Consider the following 15,760-nt stretch of genomic DNA (forward strand, 5'->3'; position numbering starts at 1 on the left):
AATAACAAACTGATGGAGTCTGATGAGGAGTTGAGAAAGTGTAGTGTGAGAATTCAAGGGACAAAGTCTTGGAGTACATTTAAATATAGGGGTGTGATATGGATGATGAATCAGTAAAGGAGCCTGAAAAGGGGTAAGAAAACAAAGAAACTTTGGACTCCAATGAACTTATATTCTAATTCTTAATTGTACATGTACTCTTTTCTCCAATTCAATGAAAAGCTCCTTGAGGTTCAGTCTTTATTTTTCTATGTTTCCTAATGCCTAGCTTCTTGTCATGAGTGATCAAAAAGTTTGTAGCATTGTTTGATCTGCATGAAGTGAGATTGATTCAGGTACCTGTAATTAGAAGATCTGAGCATTGGAGGACATTTTAAGTAATAATTGTAGTACCCAGAGATGCTCACTGTACAATCATATAAAAAAATAACATCTGATCCTTTACCCCTTTTCCCTTACCTTATTCTTTAGGGGAAATTTGCTCTTGAGTTACATTTCTATTCATTTCTTTTTTATGCTAACAAACCCAAGTACTTAAATTTTTAGGAAACTTTATGTTAGCCCATTGGGATGGTGAGAGCACTAGACTTAAGATTGTTACCTGTCTCTTAGTACTTATTGTTTCAGGCCTTGTGCAAAAATCAGTTTCTTCATCTCAGAGCCTCCATTTCGTTATCTTATAAAAAACTTACAAAAATCTCCATCTTACTTATGAGCCATTTTTGTTATGTTGAAATTACTGATAGCGAATTTCTTTGACTAGAATTATATATGTGTTTGTGAGATTTTGTAATGGAAGTGTTTTTTGTATTTCCTAGTAAGTCATGATTTAAGGCAATAATTATATACTTAGTACTGTAATTTTTCCATTTCTAGGTTTCTTTTACAGCCATAGTTGATGAACTTCACAGGATGTAAGTAATATTGATATTATATTTTAGAAATCTATGTATTGCATGTATAATCCCAATTGAATCACCTGCCATCATGGAGAGATGGAAAGGAGGGAAGATAAGTTTATCATATAACATAGGAAAACTTGTATGGAAATTCATTATTATATGTAATTGGTAAAAAAAAAAGGATAGCAGGTTAAAAAAGTAATAAAATATATGCATAATTAAAGAATATAATCTAAATATATCAGTATTTTTTCTTAACTCTTCTATTTTTCTTATATCTAAATCAAATATGTGAATAGCTGCTAACCACTTTTTTATGATTTTAGGAAATAACACTAATGTGTATTCAAATTTAATCTTGATGTTAATGAGTACATATTTGTGTGAAGTCAGTAACTAATGCTTTAAGTTTTGTATAGTTTTATAGAATCCTATATGGTCAAATTATAACATGAGATCTGACTCCTGAATTTTAACTTGTTTCTAGAATAATAGTGTTTAAAAAAAATCATTTGGGAGTTCAAACCACTTCAGTTTTTTCTCTCATATATTGGTTTTCCAGAAGTCAGTGGTACTGCAAAAGAGTATTGAGTTGTACAAACTTTGTGAATCCTAGTTTTGTTGGGTGTGTATGTAAGTATGTAGCTAATGGTGTATTAAAATTTTTTTTTTTTTAGAATCCGTGAAAAGGATGGAAAGATTAAGTCTGTGGAAGAGCTCATGCAAGCTGAACTTATTAAAGTTGCTAACAAGGAAAAAACTGTTCAGGTATTAAGTCAGAAATAAGTTGTTTTCTTGTCCTCAATTCACATCATTAACTTTCATTTGTTTGACCTTGCATTACATTTTATAATACGAAACTCAGTCCATTTTTGTCAACCTTTATGTTTCCATTGTCCAATCTTGTCTGTTTTGTCATTGTAAAGGCTTTGAAACAGGAAATAGAGGCTCTGAAAGAAGAAGTAGGAAATATCCAGCTTGAAAAGGCTCAACAGGTAAAATTCCAGAGCCAGAGCATGATAGATTTTTTAGGGTGGTTGTATTGTTGACAATCTTTTTCTGCTATGCAAGAGAATTTAGTTTCGTTAATATACATAGATCTTCTGACATCAGTGAAATATCGAAGGATCATGAAAAAAATTCTTTTGCTTTGCTGTTAGTTTGCCAACTTTTACAATTTAGGTAATTCAGATGTATTTCCAGTATTTAATTTACTTTTATGTGCTTTACTCTCTGGACTACAAATTAATTTGTAGAATATTTCATTTTCTGGTTCTCATACTTTAAAAAATATACTATAGTATAACTATATAAGCAAAATTTGTGCTTCTTCTCTACCTATGTAAATTTGGTAAAAGGTTATAAAAGAATTCTCCATTTCTTCCTCAGCTGCCCACAAACAATTTATATTTTTAATAATAATATAATAATGAAGAAAAAAACAAAGCAAAGCAATAGAATAACATATAAGAAATATCAGTAATTATTCAGGACCCTGGAAATTGATGGGTTTAATCTGGGATATCTTTATGGCTAGAAATGTAAACAGTATGAGTGCATCGAAGAGATGATTCATAAAGAGAGAGAAAACTCTTGGTTTCCTGTGGGTCATAATGGGAGAGTGAGAATGTAGTAAGAAAGAGGGTTTTGATGAAGGTAGTATTAATGAGACAGTGCATTTCAGGAGAGAGTCCTGAATATGGAATAAGGCACTCTATATATTCTAATTCACTGATGAAATAATTCTTTACACCTTTAAAATTTGGTAGAAGATATTATTAATACTCCTTAATCACACCAAAATTTTTCCCTATACTACACCTCAAAGCCAAATGAGAAATCTTAAAACAAGGATTGAACTTTAGGTTCATTTCTAGTATTAATAGTTTATAAGTTGCCTTTGAAGTGGGGAATAATTCCAGTGTGATTAAGGAGGAGTATTGAGAATATTCCACTAAATTAAAAAAAATTCATACTTTCGTTACTAAGGCATTTGTAGTTAGCTACCTTATTTAATTATAATATTAGTAATATTCCAAAATTACTGGTTTTGGAAAGGAGAATTAAAACACCTTTGCTTAGAATGAATTCGTAAAAGCATTAAAACCAAAAAGGACACCCATCCACAATTATAAATTAGCAATGTATTCTTGATATCTTAAATCCATTAATAATTTGCCATGATTTTGAATTTTCTTTTTTTAAGGGATTAGTTGCTTCTCAAATTCAAGAACTTCAAAAGTTGTAAGTACCATTTCCATAATTTTCTTTTTATTGTGCATTCTTGAATTTGATATCATGATGATACAAATTTTGAATGGGTTTCGAAAGTCTGGCTTAAGGAACATGTTGTAGGCCCATGACACATTTTAAATTTGATATTTTTGAAATTTTTTGTACAACAGAATTCTCTTCCTTTATTTATTTTTTTTTAGTTTGAATTAAGGCTGAATTATGTAGGAAGCATGTTCTGTTCTCCATTTCCAAATTTTTTGTAATACCATTATCAATCCTGGTATTGATTTAATTTTTAATAGAGCATTTTCATTTTCTCTTTGAGTAGAAGCTTGCTGATGAAAGTAGACAAACTTATTATCAAGTTATGCTATATGTTGTAAATATATTACTTCTCTAAAATCCAGTTTTAAAAATGTATTTTAAAATTTTAAAAATTATTTCAGAATGCAGCATTGGTCTGTATTCACCAAATTAGTATATAGTACATACTATATCAAAGACACTGTAGGCCTTGGATACATGTGGACAAAAATGAAATGGTTTCTAACCTTACACTTACCATGATAGGGGAGATGTGATACAGTTATCACTATTACCCCTGGTAGCAAATACTAAGTATATAGCTAGTATAAAGGATAATTTTAGGTTGAGACTGAATATAAAAAAGATTGATTGCCAAGGATTTAATTTCTTAAATCCTAAATGAAGTACTGAAGTCAGAATGGAATTGTATGGTGATTTAATTACAATAGCAGGAAGGAGGGGGAGGGAGGGAGAGAGAGAGAGAGAGAGAGAGAGAGATGGAGGGAGGGAGAAAGATATGGAGGGAGGGAGGGAGAGAGATTGAGAGAGATAGAGATATGTAGGGATGGAGAGAGAGAGACAGAGAGAGAGAGACAAACAGACAGACAGACAGAGACAGAGAGAGACAGGAAGTGACGAGAACTCCAAAGGCTGTTCTTTATATCACTTCCTGCATCTCGCATGTGCCAATGGTGGCTCAAGCTTGGCTTAGGACAGCCCAGGAGACAGTCAGTTGTTTCTGATTTGTCACTTGATAGCACATGCCAGTGTACTGTGTGTGTGTGTGTGTGTACATTCCTGGGTGCTAGACTAAGCAAAATGGAGAAAATCTAAAAATCACACTAGTAATTTTAAGATGTGATAAGATTGAGTGACCAGAAAAAATCTCATGTGGAAGTTCGCGACTGAGCTTATTTGAAAGAAGCTAAGACTCATAGGAGGTAGAGGTGAGAACTGAGTGCATTCTAAACATGGGGGAACATTTGAGAAAACAGATAGTAGATATATTGAACAGCAAGTAAGATAGTTTGGCTGGAATGGAAGATATGAAGAGAATAATAGTATGAATGAGGGAAGAATAATAGGAAATAAAATTTCAAAGCTAGATGGGGGCTAAATCCTAATCTGATAACTTATATATTAGGAGTAATTGGAATCCTTTGAAGATTTTTTTTCTTTTAGAAACATGAGTTTGTGATGGACATAAATCCAAATTTTTGGTTTTGCAGCTGCATGGATGACGGATTGATAGTAGAAGAAACAGTAGTTAGGGAGACGAGTTAGGCTTTTCAAAAAGTCTAAGTAAAAGGTTATGAGAACCAGAACTAGAGTGGACCCTTTCTGTGTGAAGAGAAAGATATGGATATGAGATATTTTTGAGGTATCATTGATCAGATATGGCTATGATATGGGATATGGGAGTGAGAGAGCTAGTGGACTTGATTGCTTGGAAAACAGAAAATTTGGGAGGAAATTGGAATTATGTTTTGGACAAGTTAATTTTGAGATTCTTTGGGTACATCTTGTGGGATCATGTCTGGAAGCCATTTGGTAATACGTAGCTGGAGTTCTGGAGAGAGAACTGGAGATATATAGATTGCTAAGTGTCAATATGCAGAGGGTAATTGAACCCATGGACTGTGATAAAGACATTGAAAAGAGCATGCTGAGAGAGAAGACTCTCTCATAAATAAATAGGATAAATTCTTAAATAGGATAAATTCTTAGGGATATTCATAGAATGGGTGGTACAAGAAAGATAATATAAAGGTTACTGAGGAGTGATTAGATAAGGAAGAGAACCAAGTGAATGTAATACCATAAAAGTCTAGGAAGAAGAAAGTCTATAGAATATATTGGGAGCATAGTAGATAGAGTGCCAGGCATGTAGTCAGGAGTTTTGGGGTTCAAATCTGACCTCAAGCACTTTCTAGCTGTCTGACCCTGGGCAAATCAATTAACCCCAACTGACCAGTCCTTGCTGTTCTCTTTAAAACTGATATGAAGACAGAAAGGAAGGGTTTAAAAAACAAATGAAGTAAAAAGAAGGTATTATGTGCCGTGTACCTTGAATAAGATATTTTGAAAGAAAAATATATGGGTATACATTGCAAAATATAATTACTAGATAAAAAATTTATACATTTTTTAGATTGATATGTTTTATTCATTTTTGCCATTACTGCTTAATTTTCTATCACAATTTACATTGTTTTTCTATTACAATTATGAAAAAAACCGCACTGAGATTTTAGTGGAAAGGCATGGCCTACATTTGCATACATAAAATGCATTTATCCAAATAATATCTAATTTGCAGCTAATTTTATGCTAATGAGTTTGGCTCAATCTTTAGCATACCTATACTTTAAATTTTTATTTACATATTTTAAAATTTTATTCATTTATTTAGAATGTTTTTCAATGGTTACATGATTTATGTTCTTTCCTTTTCTTTTTCTTTCCCCCCTCCCAGATGTGATAAGCAATTCCACTGAGTTATACATGTACCAAAGTTCAAAACCTATTTCCATATTATTTACATTTGCAACAGAGTGATCATTTAAATCCAGTTGTTCTTGTTCTTTTTTATAAGTCTCTCAGAATTGTCCTAGGTCCTTGCAATGCTATTTAGCATATATTTTTAAATGTAGGAATAGTCATTGCCCAAAATATTATTAAATCCGTGGAATATATACTGATTTTAGTATTTAGCCTTTTACCATTAAAAAAAGTTGTTTGAATATTTCATCTCTAGTTCTTGTAAATTTATTGTACAGATTAAAAGGGAAGGAAGAACACGAGAATACCATGAAGGCTGTATTAGAAGAGAAAGAAAAAGATCTTGTTAACAGAGGAAATTTATTGCAGGTGAGAAATTTGAAAATTAAGACACTTTGCTGATTCTGGAACAGAAATAAAAATCCAGGGGGCAGCTGGGTAGCTCAGTGGATTGAGAACCAGGCCTAGAGACAGGAGGTCCTAGGCTCAAATCTAGCCTCAGGCACTTCCTAGCTGTGTGACCCTGGGCAAGTCACTTGACCCCTATTGCCTAGCCCTTACCACTCTTCTGCCTTGGAGCCAATACACAGTATTGACTCCAAGATGGAAGGTAAAGATTTAAAAAAAAAAAATCCACCACATAAGTCTTCCTCTGAAGCCTTATTATATTGTCAAAGTGTCCCTGGTGACTGCAGAGCACAGTTCTGCAGATCTCTTACCAAGCTAGATAGGCTATCAGTACAGAATTGGTGACCCCTTTGTATAAGAATGAGCTTAAGATAAAAAAAAATTTGACTATGCCCATTTTAATTTTTGGCTATATTAAATCGTAACAAAAATCTACTAATTTTTTTAGGATTTACAATCTGCAATAGTAGAGGGGGTGGGTTTCAGTACTAATGCTGTCTCAGATATGTTGAAGTTGAAGAATCAATACCACCTAACCTTACCTGTACTTTGTATCTAAGGACCTTCAAGATGAAAATGCATCTTTAAAAGCTCATGTTCAGGAAATGTCACAACAATTGCAGCAGGTATGTTATGAATATGTTATGAATTATACCTAGGGTTTATTGATATATTTAATTTATTGAATTAGCAAGAAGAATGATAAAGTGTGTCTTGCTTAATTTTATCTCTAGGGAAATTATGATCAATGTATACTTTCTATTTATTGAAAACTTTTTTTTTTGCCATTAGAAAATTTAAAACCAGATTTATTGGCCAGATGTTATAATATTTCTATCCTCCCCAAACTGAATGAAACTATTTATTCTAATAGATTTTGTACTTTTATTTTTAAGTATCCTGCTTTAAATAGTTTGAATTTATTTAGTCCTTATTGAAACATATAATTACCCATCTTCTATTTAGTAATTAAATGTGATCTCACTTTCATACATATGTCATGATTGGTGTTGAAAGTAAATCTGTGCTCACTGAATTTTATTAACATAAATTGTATTTTATCTGAGTAGCATCTTTCTAATAGTTTTTTTTTGGATATGATATAAAAACAAATTTATTTCTTAGGTATCTTCTGCATCACAAATTCAGGAACTTGAGAATATGTGAGTATTTTTTTTTTTTAGCAGCAGACAAGATGGTACCTTCAAATGTAGTTTTTAAAGCTTCTTTGAGTTTGCCTTAATAGTTAAAGAATGTCATATGACTTTTTTTTTTCCAAAACCAAAAATTGTGTTTTTAATTATTTGGATTGTTGACCGAGAGTAAGTAAGCAAGCATGCCAACATTCTTTGTAAAGCAATCACATGGAGTGTTTTTGAAAGTGGAGAAAGTTCTCTCCTTTCTTATATGCTCTTATACTTATATGCTCTTATATGCTCTGTATACTTATGATTTTAAAATGTGAATTGAGTGAATAAAGTAATAAGTGTTTACTAAGTACAAAATGTTTTTCTAATAGAAATACAAAAGTTAAGACAGTTCCTGCTCTTAAGAAGTTTGTAAGAACACATATATAAGACTTCAGCTGAAAGTCAGATGGAAAATTTCCTTCCTTCTTAGGGGTAGAAGGGCAAAAAAAAAATGGTAAATGCCTCTTTTCAAATGTAATTTTCACTGTCAAAATGCTTAGTTTCTGATGTTGAATCATTTGACCTCGGTAAGACGAACTTTCATTTTGAGGTTTTTAAGGAGACTGCTATTCTCCTGAACATTAGTAATATAAAATAAATTCATCTTTAAGAAACTTTTTAGTTTAATTGTCATACATTGGAGGGCATTAACTAGCATATTTTGTTGACTCATGTATTATTTATGAAAGTGCTTCCATTGCTGATATTTAGGTGAATAGATCAGTATAGATAGATACCAAAACATAATAAATTCTTGAAGTATTCGGGACTAGATATCATATACCTCACTGCCTCTGAATTGTCTTGGAATGTATTCTTGATATTTAAAGAACAATCTATTAGAAATGTGAATATAATCTGAATTATTATGCTTTGCTTTATTTTACAAATTGCATATTATGAATAAATATTGGTAATGACTTATGTTGCTTGTCATATGTAAAGGATAAATTTAGCATTGTGACCTAAACTATATTAGTTATTTGTCGCCCAAATGTCCCAAATAAAATACCCAAGACAGCTGGAATGGTGGATTAATTAATGTAGTGGAAAAATATTAAGAAGGGAGATGGAAAGATTGTAGGATTTCTCCTGCCTGGCTTGTTGCCGGGGGTGGGGGGGTGGGGAGGGGAAGATTAGAGGCTTTAGGAAGATAAGGTTTTGGAGTGTAAAGGAGGAAGGAATCAGCCTGAACTCCAGGAGGGTTCAGCCAAGATGCCTGAAACTGAATTAGCTCAAGGGCATACTCACTGCCACAACCCAGACAATTAGCTGCTTGCAGAACACTTAAGCCAGAGCCACATCTCTGGGGAAAAAGAGATAGATGAGAGGAAGCAGGGGGGGGGGGGGGGGCGGGGGGGGGGGCAAGAACCTAGCTGATTCTACCTCCCTTTCTTGTGCCTCCTCTCTACCAATCATAGCCTAAGCTTGACTTAGTACAACCAGGGATTTGTCAACTGTTTCTGATTTGTCAATTTCTCTATCAAAGGCCATCCTTCTAAACACTCAATCTTTTAGCATTGTTATAGACATTGCCAATTTTGTTAGAAAAAGAAAGGTGGAATAATACAAACTTCCTAAGACATCCCTTATTTCATTAGACTAAGCATCTTCATTGTTATAAATCAGGAGATAGCTAAATCCAATCTTCATAATCCCTGGATGATCATTTTGATACCAGTCTCCCCATTTATCATTTAACATAATCATTTTGTAGTCCTAAAGAACTTATAACTACAGATGTATACAATACTCAGTTTCTAAGGGAGAATTACAAGTTACAATACATAGATAAAGAGGGAAATAGATGAAAAACAGAGAGCAAACCATTGACATAAACCAATTATGGGGCAGTCCCCTTTTGGCATAGGAGTATACATTCAAATAAATGTTCAATAAACCACACCCAAAGTTCATTCATCATCTTCTTGATGTAGTGTAGGTTTTCTGGCATCTTTCAGCAACAGTTCGTTTTCTGGATTTAGGAGTTAGTAAGCTTCTTCCTTGTAGATCTTTATCGAACAAAAATTTCAATATCTTAGATTTTTATTAAAATACACATATTGTATGGAAGGAGACAAAGTAATAGTTTTTGGGTATGATTATTATAAAATGGTATCAGCATTTAATGTTCCTTAACATGTTAGCCAAAAAAAAAAATCCTGTCATCTTTAACCTGTCCTTTTGGACTAATTTTTGGTATTAAGTACCTACCATGTTCTTAATATTTTGATGAAAGGCACAAATGAATCGCCAGTTTCTGTTCTTACAAGCCATTATCTCTTAGGGAGAAACTTGAAAATTGAATTCTAATGTAAAAGTTTTCTACTTTGATACCTTAATATTAATTAATTATGGTTAGCATTATTATTTTTTAAGCCCTTTCCCTCTATCTTAGTATCAATTCTAAGACAGAAGAACAGCAACAGCTAGGCATTTGGGGTTAAGTGATTTGCCCAGGGTCACACAGCTAGGATGTGTCTCAGTCCAAATTTGTACACATGTTCGTTTGACTCCAGGCCTGGCTCTTCATTCACTATGTGACCTATCTCTCTTGGATGTCATTTCTAACCGGCGCATTTTTTTTTTTAGTTTTTAAATATTATTTTATTTGGTCATTTTCATACATTATTCATTGGAAACAGTGATCATTTCCCCCACCCCACCCTTACCCCTCCCCTAGCCAACGTGAGATTCCATTGGGTATCACATGTGTCCTTGTTCCGAACCCATTTCCTTGTTGTTGGTATTTGCATTAGGGTGCTCATTTTGTGTCTCTCCTCAATCATATCCCGTCCAGTCCTGTAGTCAAGCAGTTCCCTTTCCTCGGTGTTTTTACTCCCACAGTTTGTCCTTTGCTTGAGTGTTTTTTCCTCGGTGTTTTTTCTCATAGATCCCTGTAGATTGTTCAGGGACATTGGATTGCCATTAATGGAGAAGTCCATTACATTCGATTGTACCACAGTGTATCAGTCTCTGTACAATGTTCTCCTGGTTCTGCTCCTTTCACTCTGCATCACTTCCTGGAGGTTGTTCCAGTCTCCATGGAATTCCTCCCCTTTATTTTTCCTTTGAGCACAATAGTATTCCATCACCAACATATACCATAGTTTGTTCAGCCATTCCCCAATTGAGGAGCATCCCCTCATTTTCCAGTTTTTTGCCACCACAAAGAGTGCAGCTATGAATATTCTTGTACAAATCTTTTTCCTTATTATCTTTTTGGGGTACAAACCCATCAGTGCTATGGCTGGATCAAAGGGCAGACAGTCTTTTATCGCCCTTTGGGCATAGATCCAAATGACCCTCCAGAATGGTTGCATCAATTCACAACTCCACCAGCAATGAATTAGTGTCCCCACTTTGCCACATCCCCTCCAGCATTCATTACTTTCCTTTGCTGTCATGTTAGCCAATCTGCTAGTTGTGAGGTGATACCTCAGAGTTGTTTTGATTTGCATCTCTGATTATAAGAGATTTAGAACACTTTTTCATGTGCTTATTAATAGTTATGATTTCTTTATCTGAAAACTCCCTATTCATGTCCCTTCCCCGTTTTTCAATTGGAGAATGGCTTGATTTTTTGTACAACTGGTTTAGCTCTTTATAAATTTGAATAATTTAGACCTTTGTCAAAGGTTTTTGTTACGAAGATTGTTTCCCAATTTGTTACTTCCTTTCTGATTTTAGTTACATTGGTTATGTTTGTGCAAAAACTTTTTAATTTGATGTAGTCAAAATTATTTATTTTACATTTTGTGACTCTTTCTAAGTCTTGGTTGGTTTTAAAATCTTTCCCTTCCCAAAGGTCTGACATGTATACTATTCTGTGTTTACCTAATTTACCTATAGTTTCCTTTTTTATATTGAAGTCATTCACCCATTCTGAGTTAACGTTGGTGTAAGGTGTGAGGTGTTGATCCAAACCTAATCTCTCTCACACTGTCTTCCAATTTTCCCAGCAGTTTTTATCTAATAGTGGATTTTTGTCCCAAAAGCTGGGGTTTTTGGGTTTGTCATAGACTGTCTTGCTGAGGTCATTTACCCTAAGTCTGTTCCACTGATCCTCCTTTCTGTCCTTTAGCCAGTACCAAATTGTTTTGATGACCACTGCTTTGTAATATAGTTTGAGATCTGGGACTGTAAGGCCACCTTCCTTTGTATTTTTTTTTTCATTATTTCTCTGGATATCCTTGATCCTTTGTTCTTCCAAATGAACTTTGTTATGTTTTTTTCTAATTCAGCAAAAAAGCTTTTTGGATGTTCAATGGGTATGGCACCAAATAGATACATAAGTTTGGGTAGCATGGTCATTTTTTTATGTTATCTCGTCCCACCCATGGGCAATCAATGTTTTTCCAATTGTTTAGATCTAGTTTTAATTGTGTGGAAAGTGTTTTGTAGTTGTGTTCATATAGTTCCTGTGTTTGTCTCGGCAGATAGATTCCTGGATATTATATATTATCTTGGGTGACTTTAAATGGAATTTTTCTTTCTAATTCCTGCTGCTGAACTGGGTTTGAGATATAGAGAAATGCTGATGACATATGCGTGTTTATTTTGTATCCTGCAACTTTACTAATGTTGATTATTTCTACTAGCTTTTTGGTTGATTCTCTAGGATTCTTTAAGTAAATCATCATATCATCCGCAAAGAGTGACAGCTTGGTCTCCTCATTGCCTATTTTAATACCTTCAATTTCTTTTTCTTCTCCAATTGCTACTGCTAGTGTTTCTAGTACAATATTAAATAATAAAGGTGATAATGGGCATCCTTGTTTTACTCCTGATGTTATTGGGAAGGCTTTGAGTTTATCCCCATTGCAGATGATGTTTGCTGATGGTTTTAGATATCTACTGTTTATTATTTTTGGGAAAGGCCCTTCTATTCCTATATTTTCTATCGTTTTCAATAGGAATGGGTATTGTATTTTATCAAAGGCTTTTTCTGTATCTATTGAGATAATCATGTGATTTTTGTCGGTTTGCTTGTTAATATGGTCAATTATGTGGATGGTTTTCCTAATATTGAACCATTCTTGCATTCCTGGTATGAATTCCACCTGATCATAGTGGATAACCCTTGTGATGACTTGCTGGAGTCTTTCTGCTAGTATCTTATTTAAGATTTTTGCATCTATATTCATTAGGGAGATTGGCCTATAGTTTTCTTTCTCTGTTTTTAACCTGCCTGACTTTGGAATCAGTACCATGTTTGTGTTGTAAAAAGAATTTGGTTGAACCCCTTCTTTGCTTATTCTGTCAAATAGTTTGTATAATATTGGGATTAGTTGTTCTTTGAATGTTTGATAGAATTCATTTGTGAATCCATCTGGACCTGGGGATTTTTTCTTAGGGAGTTCTGTGAGATGGTTTGTTCAATTTCTTTTTCTGATATTGGGATGTTTAAGTAATTTATTTCTTCCTCTTTTAGTCTAGGCTATTTTTTATTTTTTTAAGTATTCGTCCATATCACCTAGATTGCCATATTTGTTGCAATATAATTGGGCATAGTAGTTTTCAATGATTGCCTTAATTTCCTATTCATTAGATGTGAGGTCTCCCTTTTCATTTTGCATACTGTCAATTTACTTTTTTTCTTTCCTTTTTTTAATTAGACTGACTAGTACTTTGTCTATTTTATTTGTTTTTTCAAAGTACCAGCTTCTAGTCGTATTCATTAAATCAATACTATATGTATATACATATACACACACACATACACATGTATATGTATTTATGCATGCATATATCTATATACCTGTTTATGTCTTGTCCTTTCATCCTATACAGTTTGTCACTGTCCCCTCTAAATATAATTCTTCTACTTGCCCAGGTGATAACAACAATTTTTAAGAGTTACCAATGACCTCTTTTCTTATAGGGATACATAACATTTTAAATAAAAAAAAAAGCTTTTTGTTTGTTTTTTGTTTTGTTTTGTTTTTCTTTGTTCCCCTCTTTTTAAAATTACCTTTTGATGATTCTCTTGAGTTCTGTGCTTGGACATTGAATTTTCTGTTCAGGTCTGGTCTTTTCTTTACAAATTCTTGAAATTCTTCTATTTTGTTGAATGACCATACTTTTTTCCCTGTAAGAATATAGTCAGTTTTGCTGGGTAGTTGATTCTTGGTTCTAGACCTAGTTCCCTTGCTTTCCGGAATATCATATTGCATGCCTTTCAGTCCTTCAGTGTGGATGCAGCCAGATCCTGTGTTATTTTCACTGTGGTTCCATGGTATCTGAATGATTTCTTCTGGGCAGCTTGTAATATCTTTTCTTTGGTCTGATAGTTCTTGAATTTCGCTATAACCTTCCTGGGTGTTGTCAGTTGGGGATTAAGTACAGGAGGTGAACTGTGGATTCTTTCAATCTCCACTTTTCCTACTTGTTCCAGAATAGTGGGGCAGTTTTCTTCAATAATTAACTTTAGTATTAAGTCCAGGCTTTTTCTTTTCGTCATGGTCTTCTGGTATACCAATGATTGTTAAATTGTCTCTCCCGGAATGATTTTCTAAGAAATCCTCTCTGTTTTGTGAATGAGATGCTACATATTTTCCTCAATTTTTTAATTCTTTTGGTTTTGTTTTATCATGTCCTGCTGCCTTGTGAGGTAATTTGATTCTAGTTGTTGTATTCTGGTTCTTAAAGACTGGATTTCATTCCTGGCTTTTTGGTCATCTCCTTCTGGTCTGATTTTCTTTGGAGGTCATCTTTCATCCACTGTACCTCATCTTTCATCTTCTTTGCCTCATTTTCCAGCTGGTTGTTTTTGGCTTTCAAGACACTATTTTATCGTTTTAGTTCAAGTGCCTCTTTCCAGATGACCCATCTTAGTTTTTAAGTTTTTTTTTCTAGTTGTCTTCCGTCTCTCTTAATTGTGTTTTGAATTGCATTTTGAGTTCTTCCATAGCCTGCATCCAATTAGCTGGGATTTCTGATTCATTGTTTGATGATCCCTCTCCCTCTCTTCTATTCCCTGTATAGAAGCTATCTATTGTAATTTATTTCTTCTTTTTCTGTTGTTTGCTCATATGCACCCCTTCTTTGCTCCCTGTATTTGTGTGTGCTCTTGCTCCTCTCATTTTTTTGGTTTTGGGGGCTTCTGTCAGTCTCCCTTCTTGGAACTTTGATAGAAGATCTCTAGATGCAGTCTCTTGGGTACGGTTGTTGGGGGTTTGAGCTTCCCTGTCCTCTGGAGGCTTTTGATTTGATTAAAGTCCTTCAGTCAATGAGGGAGTGCTGTGGAATCTGGGCTTCCTTGAGTTCTGAAGAGTTTTGATGGGATTAATTAAGTTCAGCTGCTTTGGGCTGGTTGTGCTCTGAGGCCAAAACCTCCTGGAAGGGTGGAGCAATATGGAGGATCTCCACAGTTCAGACCAGGCTGCCAGCTCTATGCTCCCTCTCCAGCTCCTTCTCCGTGGTCTGTGTTCATTGCTCTGAGCTTGGCACAACCGTGCCTGCAAGGTATACCTTCCAGACCAGCACCTTTCACGCCCAGAGGTTCGTTCCCACTGCCGCTGGAGGACAGATTCTGGCTTTTGGGGGGGTTGTACTTTTTGAATTGAGTGCTGCAGGAGTGTTCCATGGCTCTGTCTTGTTGTTAAGTTTGATTTTTAGTCCCCTATCAACCTTTAGTTAGTAATCGGTAAGGAAGGGTTTTCAGAGGTCTGAACTTCTCCTTTTAGGCTGCCATCATGACTTTGTCTCTGTGCAGAGAAATTATAATTGATAAACTGTTCTAAAAGTACCCATTGTGATTACTTAAAAAAATATTTAGCTTCAGAAACAGTAACAACAATTTTAACACATAGTTTGATCTAGGTGGGACAGTAAGGTGGATAGTCATTCTGGTGGTAAGGTGGATAGTCATTCTGGTGGTGGTAGGAAAAATGTGAGGTATATTCATTGTGTTTAAAGTAGGAAACCCATAGGTACTTCTTATACTGTTAATATTATATGTTATTATATATTATTTCATATTAAAGTTTAATCATCATTCATTTTTTTCTGGCAGATTAATTTAAAAATTAAAATGTTTTTTCTTCTAGCTTAAAGTCAAAGGAAGATCAAATGAAGTTAATGGAAGAGACTTTAAAAGAAAAAGACAGAGATCTTTTTTCCAAAGGGAAACTACTTCAGGTGAAGATAATTGATTGGGTCAGTGAATTTTTTTGTTAATTTAATACAAATCAGTAAATGATTCATTGTCTCTAT

At 34.1% G+C, this 15,760-nt stretch overlaps 1 protein-coding gene across 21 annotated transcripts in view; it reads left to right on the top strand.

The window, feature by feature from the left end:
* The window catches only part of KTN1 (kinectin 1), a 185,784-nt gene that overhangs the window by 116,559 nt on the left and 53,465 nt on the right, over positions 1–15,760 (top strand). For 14 of the 21 annotated variants that reach the window (XR_457381.3, XM_016424477.2, XM_007472933.3 and 11 more), the window contains 8 exons: positions 877–914; positions 1,580–1,670; positions 1,829–1,897; positions 3,109–3,146; positions 6,224–6,314; positions 6,914–6,979; positions 7,479–7,516; positions 15,595–15,685. Coding sequence is in view for 20 of the 21 variants with exons in the window: in XM_016424477.2 (XP_016279963.1) it covers positions 877–914; positions 1,580–1,670; positions 1,829–1,897; positions 3,109–3,146; positions 6,224–6,314; positions 6,914–6,979; positions 7,479–7,516; positions 15,595–15,685 (522 nt within the window). In the remaining variant the exon portion in view is untranslated. The remainder of the gene's footprint in view (positions 1–876; positions 915–1,579; positions 1,671–1,828; positions 1,898–3,108; positions 3,147–6,223; positions 6,315–6,913; positions 6,980–7,478; positions 7,517–15,594; positions 15,686–15,760) is intronic. The other 7 variants (XM_056810783.1, XM_056810789.1, XM_056810792.1 and 4 more) reach the window with 1 other exon arrangement.

The sequence above is a fragment of the Monodelphis domestica genome, chromosome 1 (assembly GCF_027887165.1).
Source record: "Monodelphis domestica isolate mMonDom1 chromosome 1, mMonDom1.pri, whole genome shotgun sequence".
Classification (NCBI taxonomy): Eukaryota; Metazoa; Chordata; class Mammalia; order Didelphimorphia; family Didelphidae; genus Monodelphis; species Monodelphis domestica.